The 14,291-nt window shown below is 44.8% G+C and overlaps 2 protein-coding genes across 8 annotated transcripts in view; both read right to left on the minus strand.

The window, feature by feature from the left end:
• PPIL2 (peptidylprolyl isomerase like 2) overlaps positions 1-4,033 on the minus strand; it is a 118,987-nt gene extending 114,954 nt beyond the window's left edge. For 3 of the 7 annotated variants that reach the window (XM_073312714.1, XM_073312718.1, XM_073312720.1), the window contains exons 1-2: positions 3,737-4,021; positions 1,552-1,601 (exon numbers count right to left, since the gene is read on the minus strand). In XM_073312714.1, coding sequence (XP_073168815.1) covers positions 1,552-1,601; positions 3,737-3,768 — 82 coding nt within the window. In that variant the 5' untranslated portion in view covers positions 3,769-4,021. Of the gene's footprint in view, positions 1-1,551; positions 1,602-3,736 lie in introns of all 7 variants that reach the window. The other 4 variants (XR_012155048.1, XM_073312715.1, XM_073312716.1 and 1 more) reach the window with 4 other exon arrangements.
• Positions 4,034-8,386: 4,353 nt separating this feature from the next.
• Positions 8,387-14,291, minus strand: part of HIRA (histone cell cycle regulator) — a 63,874-nt gene continuing 57,969 nt past the window's right edge. The window contains exon 25 of the mRNA XM_073312713.1: positions 8,387-13,757. Within this exon, the coding sequence (XP_073168814.1) occupies positions 13,641-13,757 (117 nt within the window). The 3' untranslated portion in view covers positions 8,387-13,640. The remainder of the gene's footprint in view (positions 13,758-14,291) is intronic.

The following is a 14,291-nucleotide window of genomic DNA, read 5'->3' on the forward strand; positions in this document are numbered from 1 at the left end:
GGTTGCCCCCTTCCCCAAATTTTTGTGGTTTTACAACCACATTATCCTTTTTTTTTAATCTCTTCCTTCTCTCTTTTTAAAACCCCACTGACAACAGGGGAAGCTGACCAAATATAAAGGGGAAAAGTGAAACTGACAATACACAAAGAGCTGTCAAATGTACCATGTAAATAAGTTAGGGAAGGGTACTCCCAGCATGAAGGGAAGTCTGAAAGAAGGGGTGGAGATGCCTATGGGAAAAACAAACAAATGAGGTCTAAACTGACATCAGAGGCTTGGACGCTTGGAAGGGGTGGGGGAAAGAATGGGTGAGACCAGGTAAGAGATATAACGCACAGCCCTGAAGGCAAAGACAGGGAGTTTAGGTTTGATGGACAACATAATGTGATACTACGAAAGACACTCAAAGGAGAAGCTGGGGATGACATGGTTGCAACGATAGCATTTTGGATTTGTTGACAAGGTTAGCATTAGAGACCTGAAAGGAGATGACAAGTATAGGTGGAAGATGCTCAGGATGTGGAAAAGCGATTTAGTTATAGGGAGAGAAAAGGGTGAGGTTTTCAAATTCTGTGGAAGAAAAGGTGACAGGGTTTGGCCGAAGCCTAACTGTGAGGGAAGAAAGAGGGTGGAGTCAAATATAACATCCAGGCTACAGGTATCAGGACCCCACTGCGACTACAACAGGGGTTCTCAAACTGGGGGTCGGGACCCATCAGGGGGTCATGAAGTTATTACTTCGGGGGTCGCAAGCTGTCAGCCTCATCCCAAACCCCACTTTGCCTCCAGCATTTATAATGGTGTTAAATATGTAAAGAAGTGTTTTTAATTTAAAATGGGGGGTCTCACACAGAGGCTTGCTATGTGAAAGGGGTCACCAGTACAAAAGTTTGAGAACCACTGGACTACAAGGATGATGGAGTTGCTAACTGAGAAGGCAGGAACTGGAGTGGGTTTGGGAGGAGTTCCAATGTGGCCATGCTGAGATTGAGATGGCAATGACCTATCCAGGATGGCACCTCACAGCGACAGCGGGAAGTGCAAGCCTGAGGAAACGGATACAAGCCCAGAGTGGAGAAGGATATCTGAAAGTCATTGACATAGAAGTGATAAGTAAACTCATGTACAGTAAACACATGCGGTAACCAGGGGACAGGACGTAGAGAAAGAAGAAAAGAGGGCTAGAATGGCACCTTGAAAGTCTCCAACAAAAGAAGAGAGTAAACAGAGAAAAAGAGGCACTGAATGCATAGTTGGAAAGGTAGATCAAGATCCAACAGAGGATACAACCAAGAAAGGCAAGGAAGATAGGACATGATGAAGGAGAGACCAGCCAACAAGATCAAAGGCAGCAGAAAGGAGAAGGGGGGAGCATGGCAAGTAGGCCTTGAAACTTAGCCAAGAGAAGGTCATTCACAACTTTGATGATAGCAGAATAAGGAAGTATGGGGTAGGAGACATCAGCACTAAAGTGTGAACATACACATAAAATACAGAAACAGTCAAAAGAATTAATGTAGAAAGAAAACACAGCAGCTTTAAACCATTTACCTGATTTCTTTCCTCCATAAAAATGTGTGTATTCTGCACATGTTATGTACCTAAAGAGTAAAGAGGGGACGTGTTAATGCTTAATATATTGCACTACAACACTAACTATATTTGGCAGAAATTGATGACTTTTCAAACTTAAAAAGTTATATTAATAAGTGATGTTAAACATTCTTAGTTACCTGACTTCTTCACACCTTCACCCAATATTAACCAACTCTGATATTAGGTGTCACACCTTGGTCTTCCTAATACCCAGAACAGGGCCTTTGGGCAATACCACAATAATAAGAAAACAATACTGTGCTGTCACCATATTCTGTCAGAGGTAGTGACATCCATGTTATAACACGATTTTTTTTTTTATTGTCACCATGGATGGGAAAACATAATTCCACAATCACATCAGGGAGCTGTGCTTTAAGCCTGGGAGCTAAAGGACCAAGGCTGACCCACAGCTCCCTAATACAGCTGTTTCATATTTTCCCAGCCAAACTTTTTTTTTTTTAAATTGTGTAACACAGATATCCCAACCCATAACCAAGCTGTGATCTTACACACAGTACTTGTAAAGCAGACAAGTTTTGTCCTACCTAGCCGCTTCTGAACCTGGGAGAGTAAAGGATTGTCTACATGGGGCATACAGCAAAAAGAATCCAAATTAACTAAAAGGTGTGAATTTGAAGTGGATTAGTTAAACCAGGGGTTCTCAAACTGGGGGTCACGAGATTATTACATGGGGGGGTCGTTCAGCCTCCACCCCAAACCCTGCTTTGCCTCCAGTATTTATAATGGTGCTAAATATATTAAAAAGTGTTTTTAATTTATAAGGAGGATTGAACTCAGAGGCTTGCTATGTGAAAGGGGTCACCAGTACAAAAGTTTGAGAACCACGGAGTTAAATCATTTAAATACCTGTGTGGAGACGGCTATTGAGAATTAAAGCGGCCTTAATTCAGTTTATCTTTATTCACTTTGTAAGTGAACTAAACTAAACCAAATTAAGGCCACTCTAATTCTGACTAAATTAAGGTGTTCTGTTGACTTGCAGATTTAAGTAGTGTAACTTCAAATTCACACCTTTAGTTAATTTGTATTAACTTTCCCAGATGTCCCCACGTAGACAAGCTCTAAGGCTATTTCTACACTACAGAGCTTTTAGCAACATGGCTGTGCCGCTACAGCTGTGCCCCTAAAAGGCGCGCAGAGTAGCCGCTGTTTGTCAGCAAGAGAGAGATCTCCTGCTGACAGAAAACTTCCACCCACAACGAGCTGCGCTGTCGGCAGGAGAGCGCTCCTGCCGACATGGACAAAACTTCTGCCTTTCTGGGGAGGGTGTGTGTTTTTTTAACACCTCTAAACAACAATAGTTTTGTCTTTCACTCACCAGTGTAGACAAAGCCTAAATGTCTTGCATCCGATGAAGCTGTAGCTCACGAAAGCTTATGCTCAAATAAATTGGTTAGTCTCTAAGGTGCCACAAGTACTCCTTTTCTTTTTGTGAACACAGACTAACACGGCTGCTACTCTGAAACCTGTTTTAAAACCTGAAGCTTATTTCACTGAGCCACACCCATTCATTGGATTGTGCCTACACTAGAGGTTCTCAAACTGGGAGTCGGGACCGGGGTCATGAGGTTTTTACATGGGGGGTCATGAGCTGCCAGCCTCCACCCCAAACCCCGCTTTGCCTCCAGCATTTATAACGGTGTTAAATATATTAAAAAGTGGTTTTAATCTATAAGGCGGGGGGGGATGTCACACTCTGAGGCTTGCTATGGGAAAGGGTCACCAGTACTTTGAAAACCACCGGCCTAGACCCTGGCCCTGCCTGCTCTGCCCACGCAGCCCCTATGTGGGAGGGAAGGGGGCGGCTCTGAGGGCCCCTGGCTCCGAGGACACCGCTCCGCAGGCCCCAGAGGCAGCCGCATTAGGCAGCGCGGCCCGCACAGGCTTTGCGAAGGGCTTTAGGCTCTTCCAGGCCGAGGGGCGGCGGCTCGGGCGCCCAGGGCCTGTAACGCGGGGCGGGAAGCGCCGGGGTGCAGCAGCCTGGGCGTGGGACTGGGGAAACCAGGCCTGGCCACCCTCCCCGAGCGGCTTCCACGGCGGCGGCCGTAGCAGGCGGCCCGCGGGCCGAGCCCCGCCAGGACAGCCCCCCCCGCAGGGGCCCCGCTCACACACTCACATCTTATCCTTCTGGTGCTGCCTCTTCCCCATGGCGGCGGCGGCTCCCGCTCGTCCCCGGCGCAGGAGACGCGGCCCCTACCAAGGGCGGGGACGGACCCCAAGCTGGGGCGGACCCCCTAGCTCCGGCCGGCGGGCTCCTCCGGGGCCAAGCCGGCTCTCCCGGGCACCACAGCGACTTCCGGTACCACGGCGTGCGCCGCTAAACTGGTCCCCCCGCCGAACCGGGGCGCCCCAACTACCGTTCCGGCCGCTCCTTCCAGCCCCCGCCCTGGCGTCGCCGGGCTGTTGGGGAGAGTCCTGGGTCCTGGCCTAGCGTGAGTCCGCCGTGCTGGGAGAAGGGGCGCCCCGGCCGCGGCGCGCAAGGGACCGGAGCTAGGGTCCAGGCAGTGCAGGTGCGCACAGCCGAGCCTCCCGCGCTGGGACTTAGTTCTGAAATCTTTCTCCTTCAGGCTGCCCTGCCCCGCCGCCGCCCAGACCGTAATCCCGCAGAAGAGCGAGCCAGGGTGTCGTTTCCAAACCCCTGGGGGATGGAGCGAAAACAGCAAGCCTCTTTCGTCCAGCTGTCGGTCCCATTAATAGAACAACTGGTAGCCCTGGTCTACGCTAGGGGGTCAGGTCGATTTGAAAATGACCGCGTCCACACAACCAACCCCCTTCGGTCGACCTAAAGGGCTCTTAAAATCGACTTCTGTACTCCTCCCCCACGAGGGGAGTAGTGCCGAAATTGACCTTACAGAGTCGAATCTGAGGTAGTGTGGACGCAAATCGACAGCATTGGCCTCCGGGTGCTATCCCAGAGTGCTCCATTGTGACTGCTCTGGACAGCACTTTGAACTCTGATGCACTAGCCAGGTAGACAGGAAAAGCCCCGGGAATTTTTGAATTTCGTTTCCTGTTTGCTCAGCCTGGAGAACACATCAGCACTCAGCACCTTAGGTGACCATGCAGTCCCCACAGAGTCGCAAACGAGATCCAGCATGGACTGAAAGGGGGACACTGGATCTGATTGCTATATGGGGAGAAGCATCTGTGCAGGCTGAACTCTGATCAAAAAGAAGAAATGCAAATATGTATGCCAAAATCTCACAGGGCATGTTGGAGAGAGGCTACAACAGGGACACAGCAGTGCCAAGTGAAAGTTAAGGAGCTCAGGCAAGCCTACCAAAAGACAAAGGAGGCAAACGGTCACTCTGGGTCAGAGCCCCATACATGCTGCTTCTATGATCAGCTGCATGGCATCCTAGGGGGGGACCCTACCACTACCCCACCACTGTCTGTGGACACCTGTAAGGGGGGAATCTCACACAACAGGGAGGAGGATTTTGTGGAGGAAGAGGAGAATGCACAGCAGGCAAGTGGTGAATCCGTTCTCCCCGGCAGCCAGGACCTTTCCATCACCCTGGAGCCAATACCCTCCCAAGGTGGGATCCCCAACCCTGAAGCTGGAGAAGTCACCTCTGTTGAGTGCACATTTGTAACTACAGTACAGGGTTTAAAAGTAATAGTGTTTAAAGTTTGATTTGCCCCGAAGAATTGGGATGCATTCACAGCCAGTATAGCTACTGGAAAAGTCTGTTCACATGTCTGGGGATAGAGCAGGAATCCTCCAGGGACATCTCCATGAAGCTCTTCTGGAGGTACTCTGAAAGCCTTTGCAGAGTGTTTTGGGGGAGGGCTGCCTTATTTCATCCTCTACGGTAGGACACTTTACCATGCCAAGCCAGTAGCAAGTATTCTGGAATCATTGCAGCACAAAGCATGGCAGTGAATGATCCTGGGTTTTGGTTGCATTCAAGCAACATTCGGTCTATATCTTTCTGTGTTAGCCTCAGTAGAGTAATGTCATTCATCGTCACCTGGTTGAAATAGGGGAATTTTTGTAAGGGAACAGTAAAAAGGACCCCGTTCGTGCTGGGCTGTTTGCGCTTGGCTAAAAGGGATCATCCCAGAGAATAGCCACGCGGAGGGGTCGGAGGAGGTATGTGCTGCAGCCCCTCCTTTTAAATGTGAAACCCAACACATTTCTTGCTCTGGGAAAGGAGAGCGCTGCAGTTTGAAAACATTCCCACATGTTAGGAAGGCGTAAGAAGCCAACCCTGCGTACCAAAAGACTTACCATGACTGCCTGGAAACCGAATTCTGTTGCACAGCCGTGTGTGATGTTTCACCATACCAGCAGGCACTCAATATAAAAAGCAAAATGTGACCTTGTACCTAAAGCACATGTGCTGTCTGCTGTGAATTGCCGATTCACTGTGAAAGAGTCTCCCTTTTGTTCTCAGAAATGTATCATCTTAAATTTTACTCTCCCTTTTTATCTCCCCCTAGGTGCAAATGTTTCTACGCTCCCCCTATCATCTCCATCCCTGAGGATATCGCAGATTAGAAAGCGAAAAAAAATGCACTCACGATGACATGTTTGCCAAGCTCATGCAGTCCTCCCACACTGATAGGGCAGTTTAATGCATGGAGGCATTCAGTGGCAAAGGCCAGGAAAAAGTTAAGTGAGCGCGAACTGCGGAGGCAGGACGCGATGCTGGGGCTAATGGGGGAACAAATGGACATGATGAAGCATCTGTTGGAGCTGCAGGAAAGCCAACAAGAGCACAGACCCCCGCTGTATCCACTGTATAACCGCATGCCCTCCTCCCCAAGTTCCGTATCCGCCTCACCCAGACGCCCAAGAACGCAGGGGGGGAGGTTCCGGGCACCCAGCCACTCCACTCCAGAGGATGTCCCAAGCAACAGAAGGCCTTGTCCTTCCCTCCTCCGCCATCCCACCCGGGCTACCTTGTCTGTTGTGTTTTTTTTTAAATTAAGAAAGAAAATGCATGGTTTCAAAACAATAGTTACTTTATTTCGAAGGGGGGAAGGTGGTTGGCTTACAGGGAATTAAAAATCAATAAAGGGGGCAGGTTTGCATCAAGGAGAAACACACACAACTGTCACACTGTAGCCCGGCCAGTCATGAAACTGGTTTTCAAAGCCTCTCTGATGCGCAGCACACCTAGTTGTGCTCTTCTAATTGCCCTGGTGTCTGGCTGCTTAAAATCGGACACCAGGCAATTTGCCTCAACTTCCCACCCCATCATAAACATCTCCCCCTTACTCTCTCAGATATTATGGAGCACACAGTAAGCAGCAATAACAATGGAAATGTTGGTTGCGCTGAGGTCTGACCTAGTCAGCAAACAGCGCCAGTGAGCTTTTAAACGTCCAAAGACCACAGCCACCTCACTCATATCGTAACCCCTGAACTCCTGTTTTCTTTGTTAGCCTTCATTGTAGCAAAGCTTTCACATTGCAGCTCTCAAACTCTGTTCAGTTTTTCACTATTCCACAGAAATCATTACTTCAAAAGTGAGGGATACTTTTAAAATATGCTAATTATAGAATCCATAACAGCTATTCCAAGCCCAGCCTGACTCAAAGTAATGTAAATTAGAATTCAGCTTTCAGTATTTATTTCTCTTCAGAATCAAGCAGACGCCCCTCCTCCCACTCCCAAAAGTTAGCCTATAAACTGCTTTCCATTTTGAATTTGCAGTTATGTGAGGTATTTGCATTTCTAACATGGCTGTCACCCTAGTATGTAGGTGCTGTAGGGTTGCCAACCCTCCTGGTTTCCCTGGGAGTCTCCCAGAATCGGGCTCTATCTCCCAGAGGCTATCGAAGCCAAACCAGGAGATTTTAGGCTGCTAAAAGTCCAGTTGCGCAGTGGGGCTAAGGCAGGCTCTCTGCCTGCCCTGCCTCCCTGCCACTCATGGAAGTGGCTGGCATGTCCCTGTGGCCCATGGTGGAGGCAGGGGTCTCCGCACACTCCCCACACTCTGAGCACCGACTCTGCAGCTCCCATTGGCCAGGAGCTGCAGAGACGGTGCCTGCAGGCAGGAGCTGCATGCAGAGGCCCCTGGCCCCCTCTCCAGGAGCTGCAGGGACGTGCCAGCTGCTTCCAGGTGTGGCACACTGAGCCCCCTGGTCCAGCTTATCTTGGGCACCCTGCAGCCACCCAGGAGGAGCCTGCACCCCAAACCCCCTGCCCCAGCCCCCAAACTCCCTCCCAGAGCTTGCATCCTGCACCCCCTCCTGCACCCCAACTCCCTACCCCAGGCTCAGTCCGGAGTCCCCTCCCACACTCCAACCCCACCCCAGCCTTGTGAAAGTGAGTGAGGGTGGGAGAGAGTGAGAGATGGAGGGAGAGGGGATGGAGTGAGCAGGGCGCGGCCTCAGAGAAGGGGTGGGGCGGGGGGGCCAGGCAAGGTGTTTGCATTTATGTGATTAGACAGTTAGCAAGCCTAACTGACACATATTCCATCAAATCCCACCTAACATACTGCAGTTTGTGCTGTGCCTTAGGTCCTCCAGCTGCAGTGTGTACTTATAATAGTTGGGTCAGATTCACTGATAGGGTGTGTTTTCTAAAGAATTTTGTGTCATTTCCTATACCTGGTTTGTGATACAGGAAACATCTATAATAGTTCTTTTTACATTCATAGGACATTTAAACTACTAGTTAGTTGTGCTCAAGTTACTTCCTTGCATCCAAATCTACATATTCTAAAGGAAACGCAATAAAATTAATTACTAAATATGCACCAATGAGGAAAGACTTGAATGCCAGGAGTTTAACATCTTTCAATGAAATATTACTGAGTTCCACAATTCCTCATCGTTTTTTTAGTAGCTATTTAATAACTGGGTAAGCACCACGTGGTGAATGCCTAACTTATACATGTTAGTCTACCCTATAGGTTATATGTACATCTCACAACATACAACTGAACATACTTACAGGATATTTACCCACCAAAATCCACATCATTACTATAATACTTTGCATTCCTTTCAAGATTAAATAGGCATTTAGAGACCAACCTGTATCGTCTTAGAAAAACATTGGAGATGCTCTACTCTAATTTTAGGTATTTCAGAAACATTCATACATTTATTTTATCTGGACACCGGTGAAGAAGATCCTCTATGTATTATTATTTTTACCCATGAGGAAATGAGGCCCAGAGGCTGTGACCTGTCTATAGCCTCACCATAAGTTTGGTGCAGAGCCAGGAACAGATCTCTGGTCTCCTTAATCCAGTTCTGTGTTTTTCCTCTATCTAATCAATTCATTCTTGCATAATTGCTGTATCTTGTTACTGAGTTTAATATTAAAGTGTTTGTGCTCTGTAATTTAGCGTTTTACCATTAATTGAATGTGTGATCTTTGATTGTTTTCAGACAAGTTTTCTTACATTTTATTAAGAAATGCTCAGAACTTCGTAACAAATTTCCTTCCAAAGTATTACAGCAGTATTGAAAGATAGGAAACTTCTACTTCTTTGAAGGAAACATCATTGTTTCCAGCTCAGCTCCTATAGTCTAGTTCAGAACAAAGTCAATCTGTACTTTTTACAAGATGGCTGCAGTCATTTGCCAGCCCACTTCTATAGCGTATAGATTACTAGTGCTCATATCACCTTTGTCACATTTATTGTACTTTTATAGTTACATTCAGGGTTAAAAACAGTTTCTTGATTTCCCAAAAAATCTTTTGAATCTAAAAATTAAAATGTTTGACATTTTTGTACATAAATTTTAATTTTCAAACTACAGATTGTTTAACAAAAACGACAGCAAATTTCAGATAATCCCTGATCAGTGGTTGACTAACAGTACAAAATTGTGATCTAGTAAATTAAAAGGACACAGAGGCACTCTTAAAAGTTAGTTTAATTTTTACTCTGCATTATTGGAACTCTTAAAATTGAATTACTTCCTCTAATTTTCTTCTCCCACAGGTCCAATTCCGTTATTTCCTCATTAGTAGTCAGGGTGAGCATAGCTCTCAGAATTAAATACATTAGGTCCTACACAGCTGTAGGGTATTTTTTCCCCATTTTTCAAGCAAATAATGGATTAATAAAATCTATTAAGCGTGATGATAAACCTCAGAAAACAGGCCTTAAAACATAAAAACTTGATTAGTTTTGGGCCCAAACTACTTGACAGTCTCTCAAGCTATGCCTCAAGAATTCGTCAAGGCTGCAGATGCTGGGCTCAGCAGTAAACCTGTCCTACATAGAGGTTCACCTTCACTCCTGAGTAAGACCTTTAGCATAGACAGGCCTAAGCCAACGGATAAAGATCTGGATCTTAAACACCCCAAAATTCAAAAGCTGTATAGATCCAGGTTTGGTTTTGACAATATATAGCCTTTAAATTTCCTGTTTCTAAATCATTTCATATGCTGCCACAACACTTACCCTGTTCAGATTTTTCCACTTTGAAGACTATTGTCTTGATTCCTACACTCAAGTCCCAATAATGAGCATTCGGCACATACCTTAAAGGTGGATTAACACATTAACAAATAGGAGAAAATTAGCCATTTAATTTTCAGGTATATTAAGACATATTTATTAATTTCTTTACTGATTTCCACACAAGTCCAAGTTGTAATTTTGCACAAAAAGGTACTCTTATGGCTGCTGGGCTAATAGCCAGTAGCAACAACTACTAAGGCAAGCTCCAAAAGAATTTCTGCAGAGATCAGAGAGATTTCCAAAAGATGCAAAAATAGGCAAAAGGAAATTTCCCATTTCAATGTATTTTTACATTGCTATAGGAAGTCACTGATGGAAGAACAACAGATATACAGTTACCTGCACATTTGTTCTGTGTTGATGTTAATCTGCAAACCCACCTTTTTCATTGAATTTGTGATGATGATTCCAGGCAAGGAAATTTTCCCAAGTAATCAGCCAGATCTGTGAATAGCAGTTCTCACTGGGCATAAAGCAGCCTTCAGAATTTCTAAAAGTGTGCAGTCAAAAAATAAAATTTAAAAAATGATCTGAAAATAATTAAACTATTTGAAGGAGTATGGGGCAGTGCATACCTTTCCTTCCTCACACACAAAAACTGCAGAGAGAGAAATCAAGACTGAGAATTGGGGCTGGTATTTGAGTGAATCCATGGGAAAATGCAGTGAGCATTTTAGAAAAAAAAAACCTGAATGTTACATCATATTTACAGAAAGCCACCCACTTCCTGCTCTTCAGGCCAGAATTATGGCCATTAAATATTGAGAGCTCAGTGAGCAATCTTACAAGCACAGTAGCAGAGTAGCAGTGGTTCAAAAAGTGGTTCCAGAATTGCTTTTTAAAGGAAACCTAAAAAGGGAAATAATGGTTTTACTCTGTTTTGAAAGTATATCATGTATAAATTAGGCCTGAAGGGTTTTATTCCCCACCTTTCCCTGCTTGATTTTTTTTTAAGCAAAAAAATATCAGGAATGTCAAATCTACTGTTCCTTTCAGGAGTCTGATTTGTCTTGCGTTTCCCCAAGTTTCACCTCACTTAAAAACTACTTGCTTTCAAAATCAGCACACTATTACTGAAAAATTACTTACTTTCTCGTTTTTACCACATAATTATAACATAAATCAATTGGAATATAAATATTGTACTTACATTTCAGTGTATAGTATATAGAGCAGTATAAACAAGTCATTGTCTGTATGAAATTTTAGTTTGTACTGACTTCGCTAGTGCTTTTTATGTACCCTGTTGTAAAACTAGGCCAATATCTAGATGAGTTGATGTACCCCCTGGAAGACCTGTGTGTACCCCCAGGGATACATGTACCCCTGGTTGAGAACCACTGCTTTAGAGGACCCAGAGAAATGGAGCAAGAGCTTTTTTACCTCTAAAATAGATGGTGTGGGGTGGGAAAATAAAAACTCAAGCCCCGAGCTGAGACAATACTTTTTCAATGGTCTTTTACCTGACAGGGAGTGCAGTAGCTGGAGTCTGCCAGATAGACTTGGCAGATTCTAATAGTGCTTCATTTATAGGGAGGGCTACCCCGGCTGACAATAGTGCATACAAGATGTCAAGCCATTTGTGCTGTGTCTCCTGCACTTCTTCTAATGGGATCTGAAGGGTGTCTGCTGCCCTCTTCATCAGATCTTGAAATTATTTGAAATCATCGTGAGATGGCGAAGGGGATGACAACTTCAACTGGGGAAGAAGAAGAAATATTAGAATATGGAGTAGCCTCCTCAACAGCTCTCCTTTCCTGGGCCTCAAATGTGTCCTCATTGGAGATTGTTTAGGAGAAACAGAAGGAGCTGAAGAATGCTCCCTGGGATGATCCACATGAGCAGCGTGCACTTCAGAAAACAGTTGCTGGTAAATAGCCCAGGGATCCCAGTATGCCCACTGGGGAGAACCATATGGGAATGGTGGGCGCATCCAGGGTTAGTAGTACCAAGTGGATGTCTGGCGGGCTTCAATGGTAGAAGCCTGGAAATGTTCCTAAACAGTCATAGTTCTGGCTAAACAAATGTAGGTAGGCAGTCAGCAGAACCCTGCACAGAAATCTGGGAGTCTGAAGAACTCCCTTTCTTAGTCTGGTGGAGTGGGGGGATGGAGGAGTAATCAGCCGTCTTTCAGAAGGTGTCGAATACTGAGGAGGCAGGTGGTCCTGGAGAAAGGTGGAATAGTGGGGATAAAATTGGTTGTGGTACCAGAGGTCTTGAACTCAGAGGAGACTCAGCCTCCTAGGAAATAAGCAGGACTGCCTTGACCTGGTGAATCCCAGCCATAGAGGTGTGAGGTACCGAAGGCTGGAATCACTGTTTCAGTTGTACTGATGGTCTAGGTACCAATGAGGCAGTGGAAGACAAAGAGTGTACTGCCTTCTTAGTCAAGTGCTTAGAATTGGTAGTATCTTGCCTATATATCCTTGGTATGGGTCACAAGGATGCATATGGTGCATGCACAAGACGAACAGGTATTGCCACTGAAATCTTCCGAATGAAGGTGCACATGCACACGTCAAGTAGAGTTCCCATCAGGAAGTAGCAGTAGTTACAAAAACAAAGTTCTAGATCAATACAGTAAAATCAGTATTAAGATGTACTACTCTGGCACTTGGAGAGAAAAGATCACCCAGATAACATTAGTTCAATATGGATTTCTATACATGTTTAACATGATTCAACCTGTATTACTGTTTACTGCTGCTACAAGAAGACATGAATATCCAGAGCAAGACCATCTTTTTTTTTAATCCAATGCAGTGTTCATTTATTTTTGTACATACAAAAAGAGCCACCCTCTTTGATTCCCCCCACCCCCAAAAATCTCTCCTTTACAAACAGTTAAAAATTAAAAACCAGATGATGACAGGTTAATTTTGGTACAATTATTCAGCAACATAGCTGTCATAATTAGAGTTAAATTTCCTACAAGGTTACTTGTAGGGAAATCCTGATTATTGGCCAAATAAAATTCCATATTACAAGTTAGCAAATTCTAGTACAAAAATAGTCCTTGTGTTAGAACAGCCTTTTATAATTATATTCACAGGTTTGAGTCTATTGGCTGCATAATACCTTAATATTTTATGAAATTTCTTTTTATAGGCTCATTCATCTAATTCAATATAGTGTTGAGCCTCAATCAATCCTCAGACAAAAAACCCTGAACAGGGTTAATATGCTGCTCAGCGTACTCTGAAGTACTGTGCTTTTCACAGGACAGCCAAAAAATCCCCAAACTGTTCTCAGCTAGTCTCCTTGATATCACAATGAGATCCAGACCCAAAAGGAACCCCTGAAGTACTGATCCACAACCTTCTGTAGGAACACAGGCCACAGCTTTGATGTTCATATTCCACTTGGAAAACAGGTCCAGCTCCTCCACTCATTTCCACATATGCCTTTGTGAGCTTCTTTAGAAATTAAAGCTTATCACTCTTGAAACATGTGGGGCCATTCTGGTACTGCCCCTTTCAGGAGTGTCCCATTCTGGCCGGGCTCTCTCCTCTTCTGTCTCTGGTTAATGCTGTTCAGCAGTTTCCCTTAGACCAGGCCCTTCAGGGAAAATCTGGGGAAATACTATTTGTCTCTCAAGATGTCTAGCTGCTCTTGATATTCTGTGAAAAGCCTCTGGAAACGGAGGTTCTGTCCGATGACAGGAAGCAGTTCTTTCAGTAGCTCTCTCTTTCGTAAACCCTGCACAAAAACGTCAAAAATCCTCAAATTTATTTTATATCATTAATACAGGCATTTGATACGGGATTCACTTAAAATTAGCATGGTCTCTCTTTATCTTAGAGAGCTGTTTATTTGGTGTCACCTCCTGTTATTTAGATGTCAACAGTAATAATAATAATAATAATAAAGTCTTTGGGAGTACATATTAAATGTTCTTGTTGCTGCTTCCATGTGGTGATAGAATGCGGAAGTGTTCCTTGAAGGGCACATGTTTCTTTGGCATATCAGCCCTTTCAAAGGTACATACCTGGTGAATGGAGAGCACTGAAGGTGTAACCTGTTCCATCTATTAGGTATGTTTGACAGCATCAGTGGAGATAATGGAATTGTTAAGTGTTTGTATACAGTGCCAGAGAGAATAAAGGAAGTTACTATTTAAGTAATGGAAAGGATGGATTAGTATAGAATGGAAGGGGTTCCACAATGATTAAAGTCTTTGGAGATTACTTGCTTGCTACTCAATTTGAAGTATACTTGAGGTTAAAAGGGCTA

This window comes from Lepidochelys kempii, chromosome 15, assembly GCF_965140265.1.
Source record: "Lepidochelys kempii isolate rLepKem1 chromosome 15, rLepKem1.hap2, whole genome shotgun sequence".
Taxonomy (NCBI): domain Eukaryota; kingdom Metazoa; phylum Chordata; order Testudines; family Cheloniidae; genus Lepidochelys; species Lepidochelys kempii.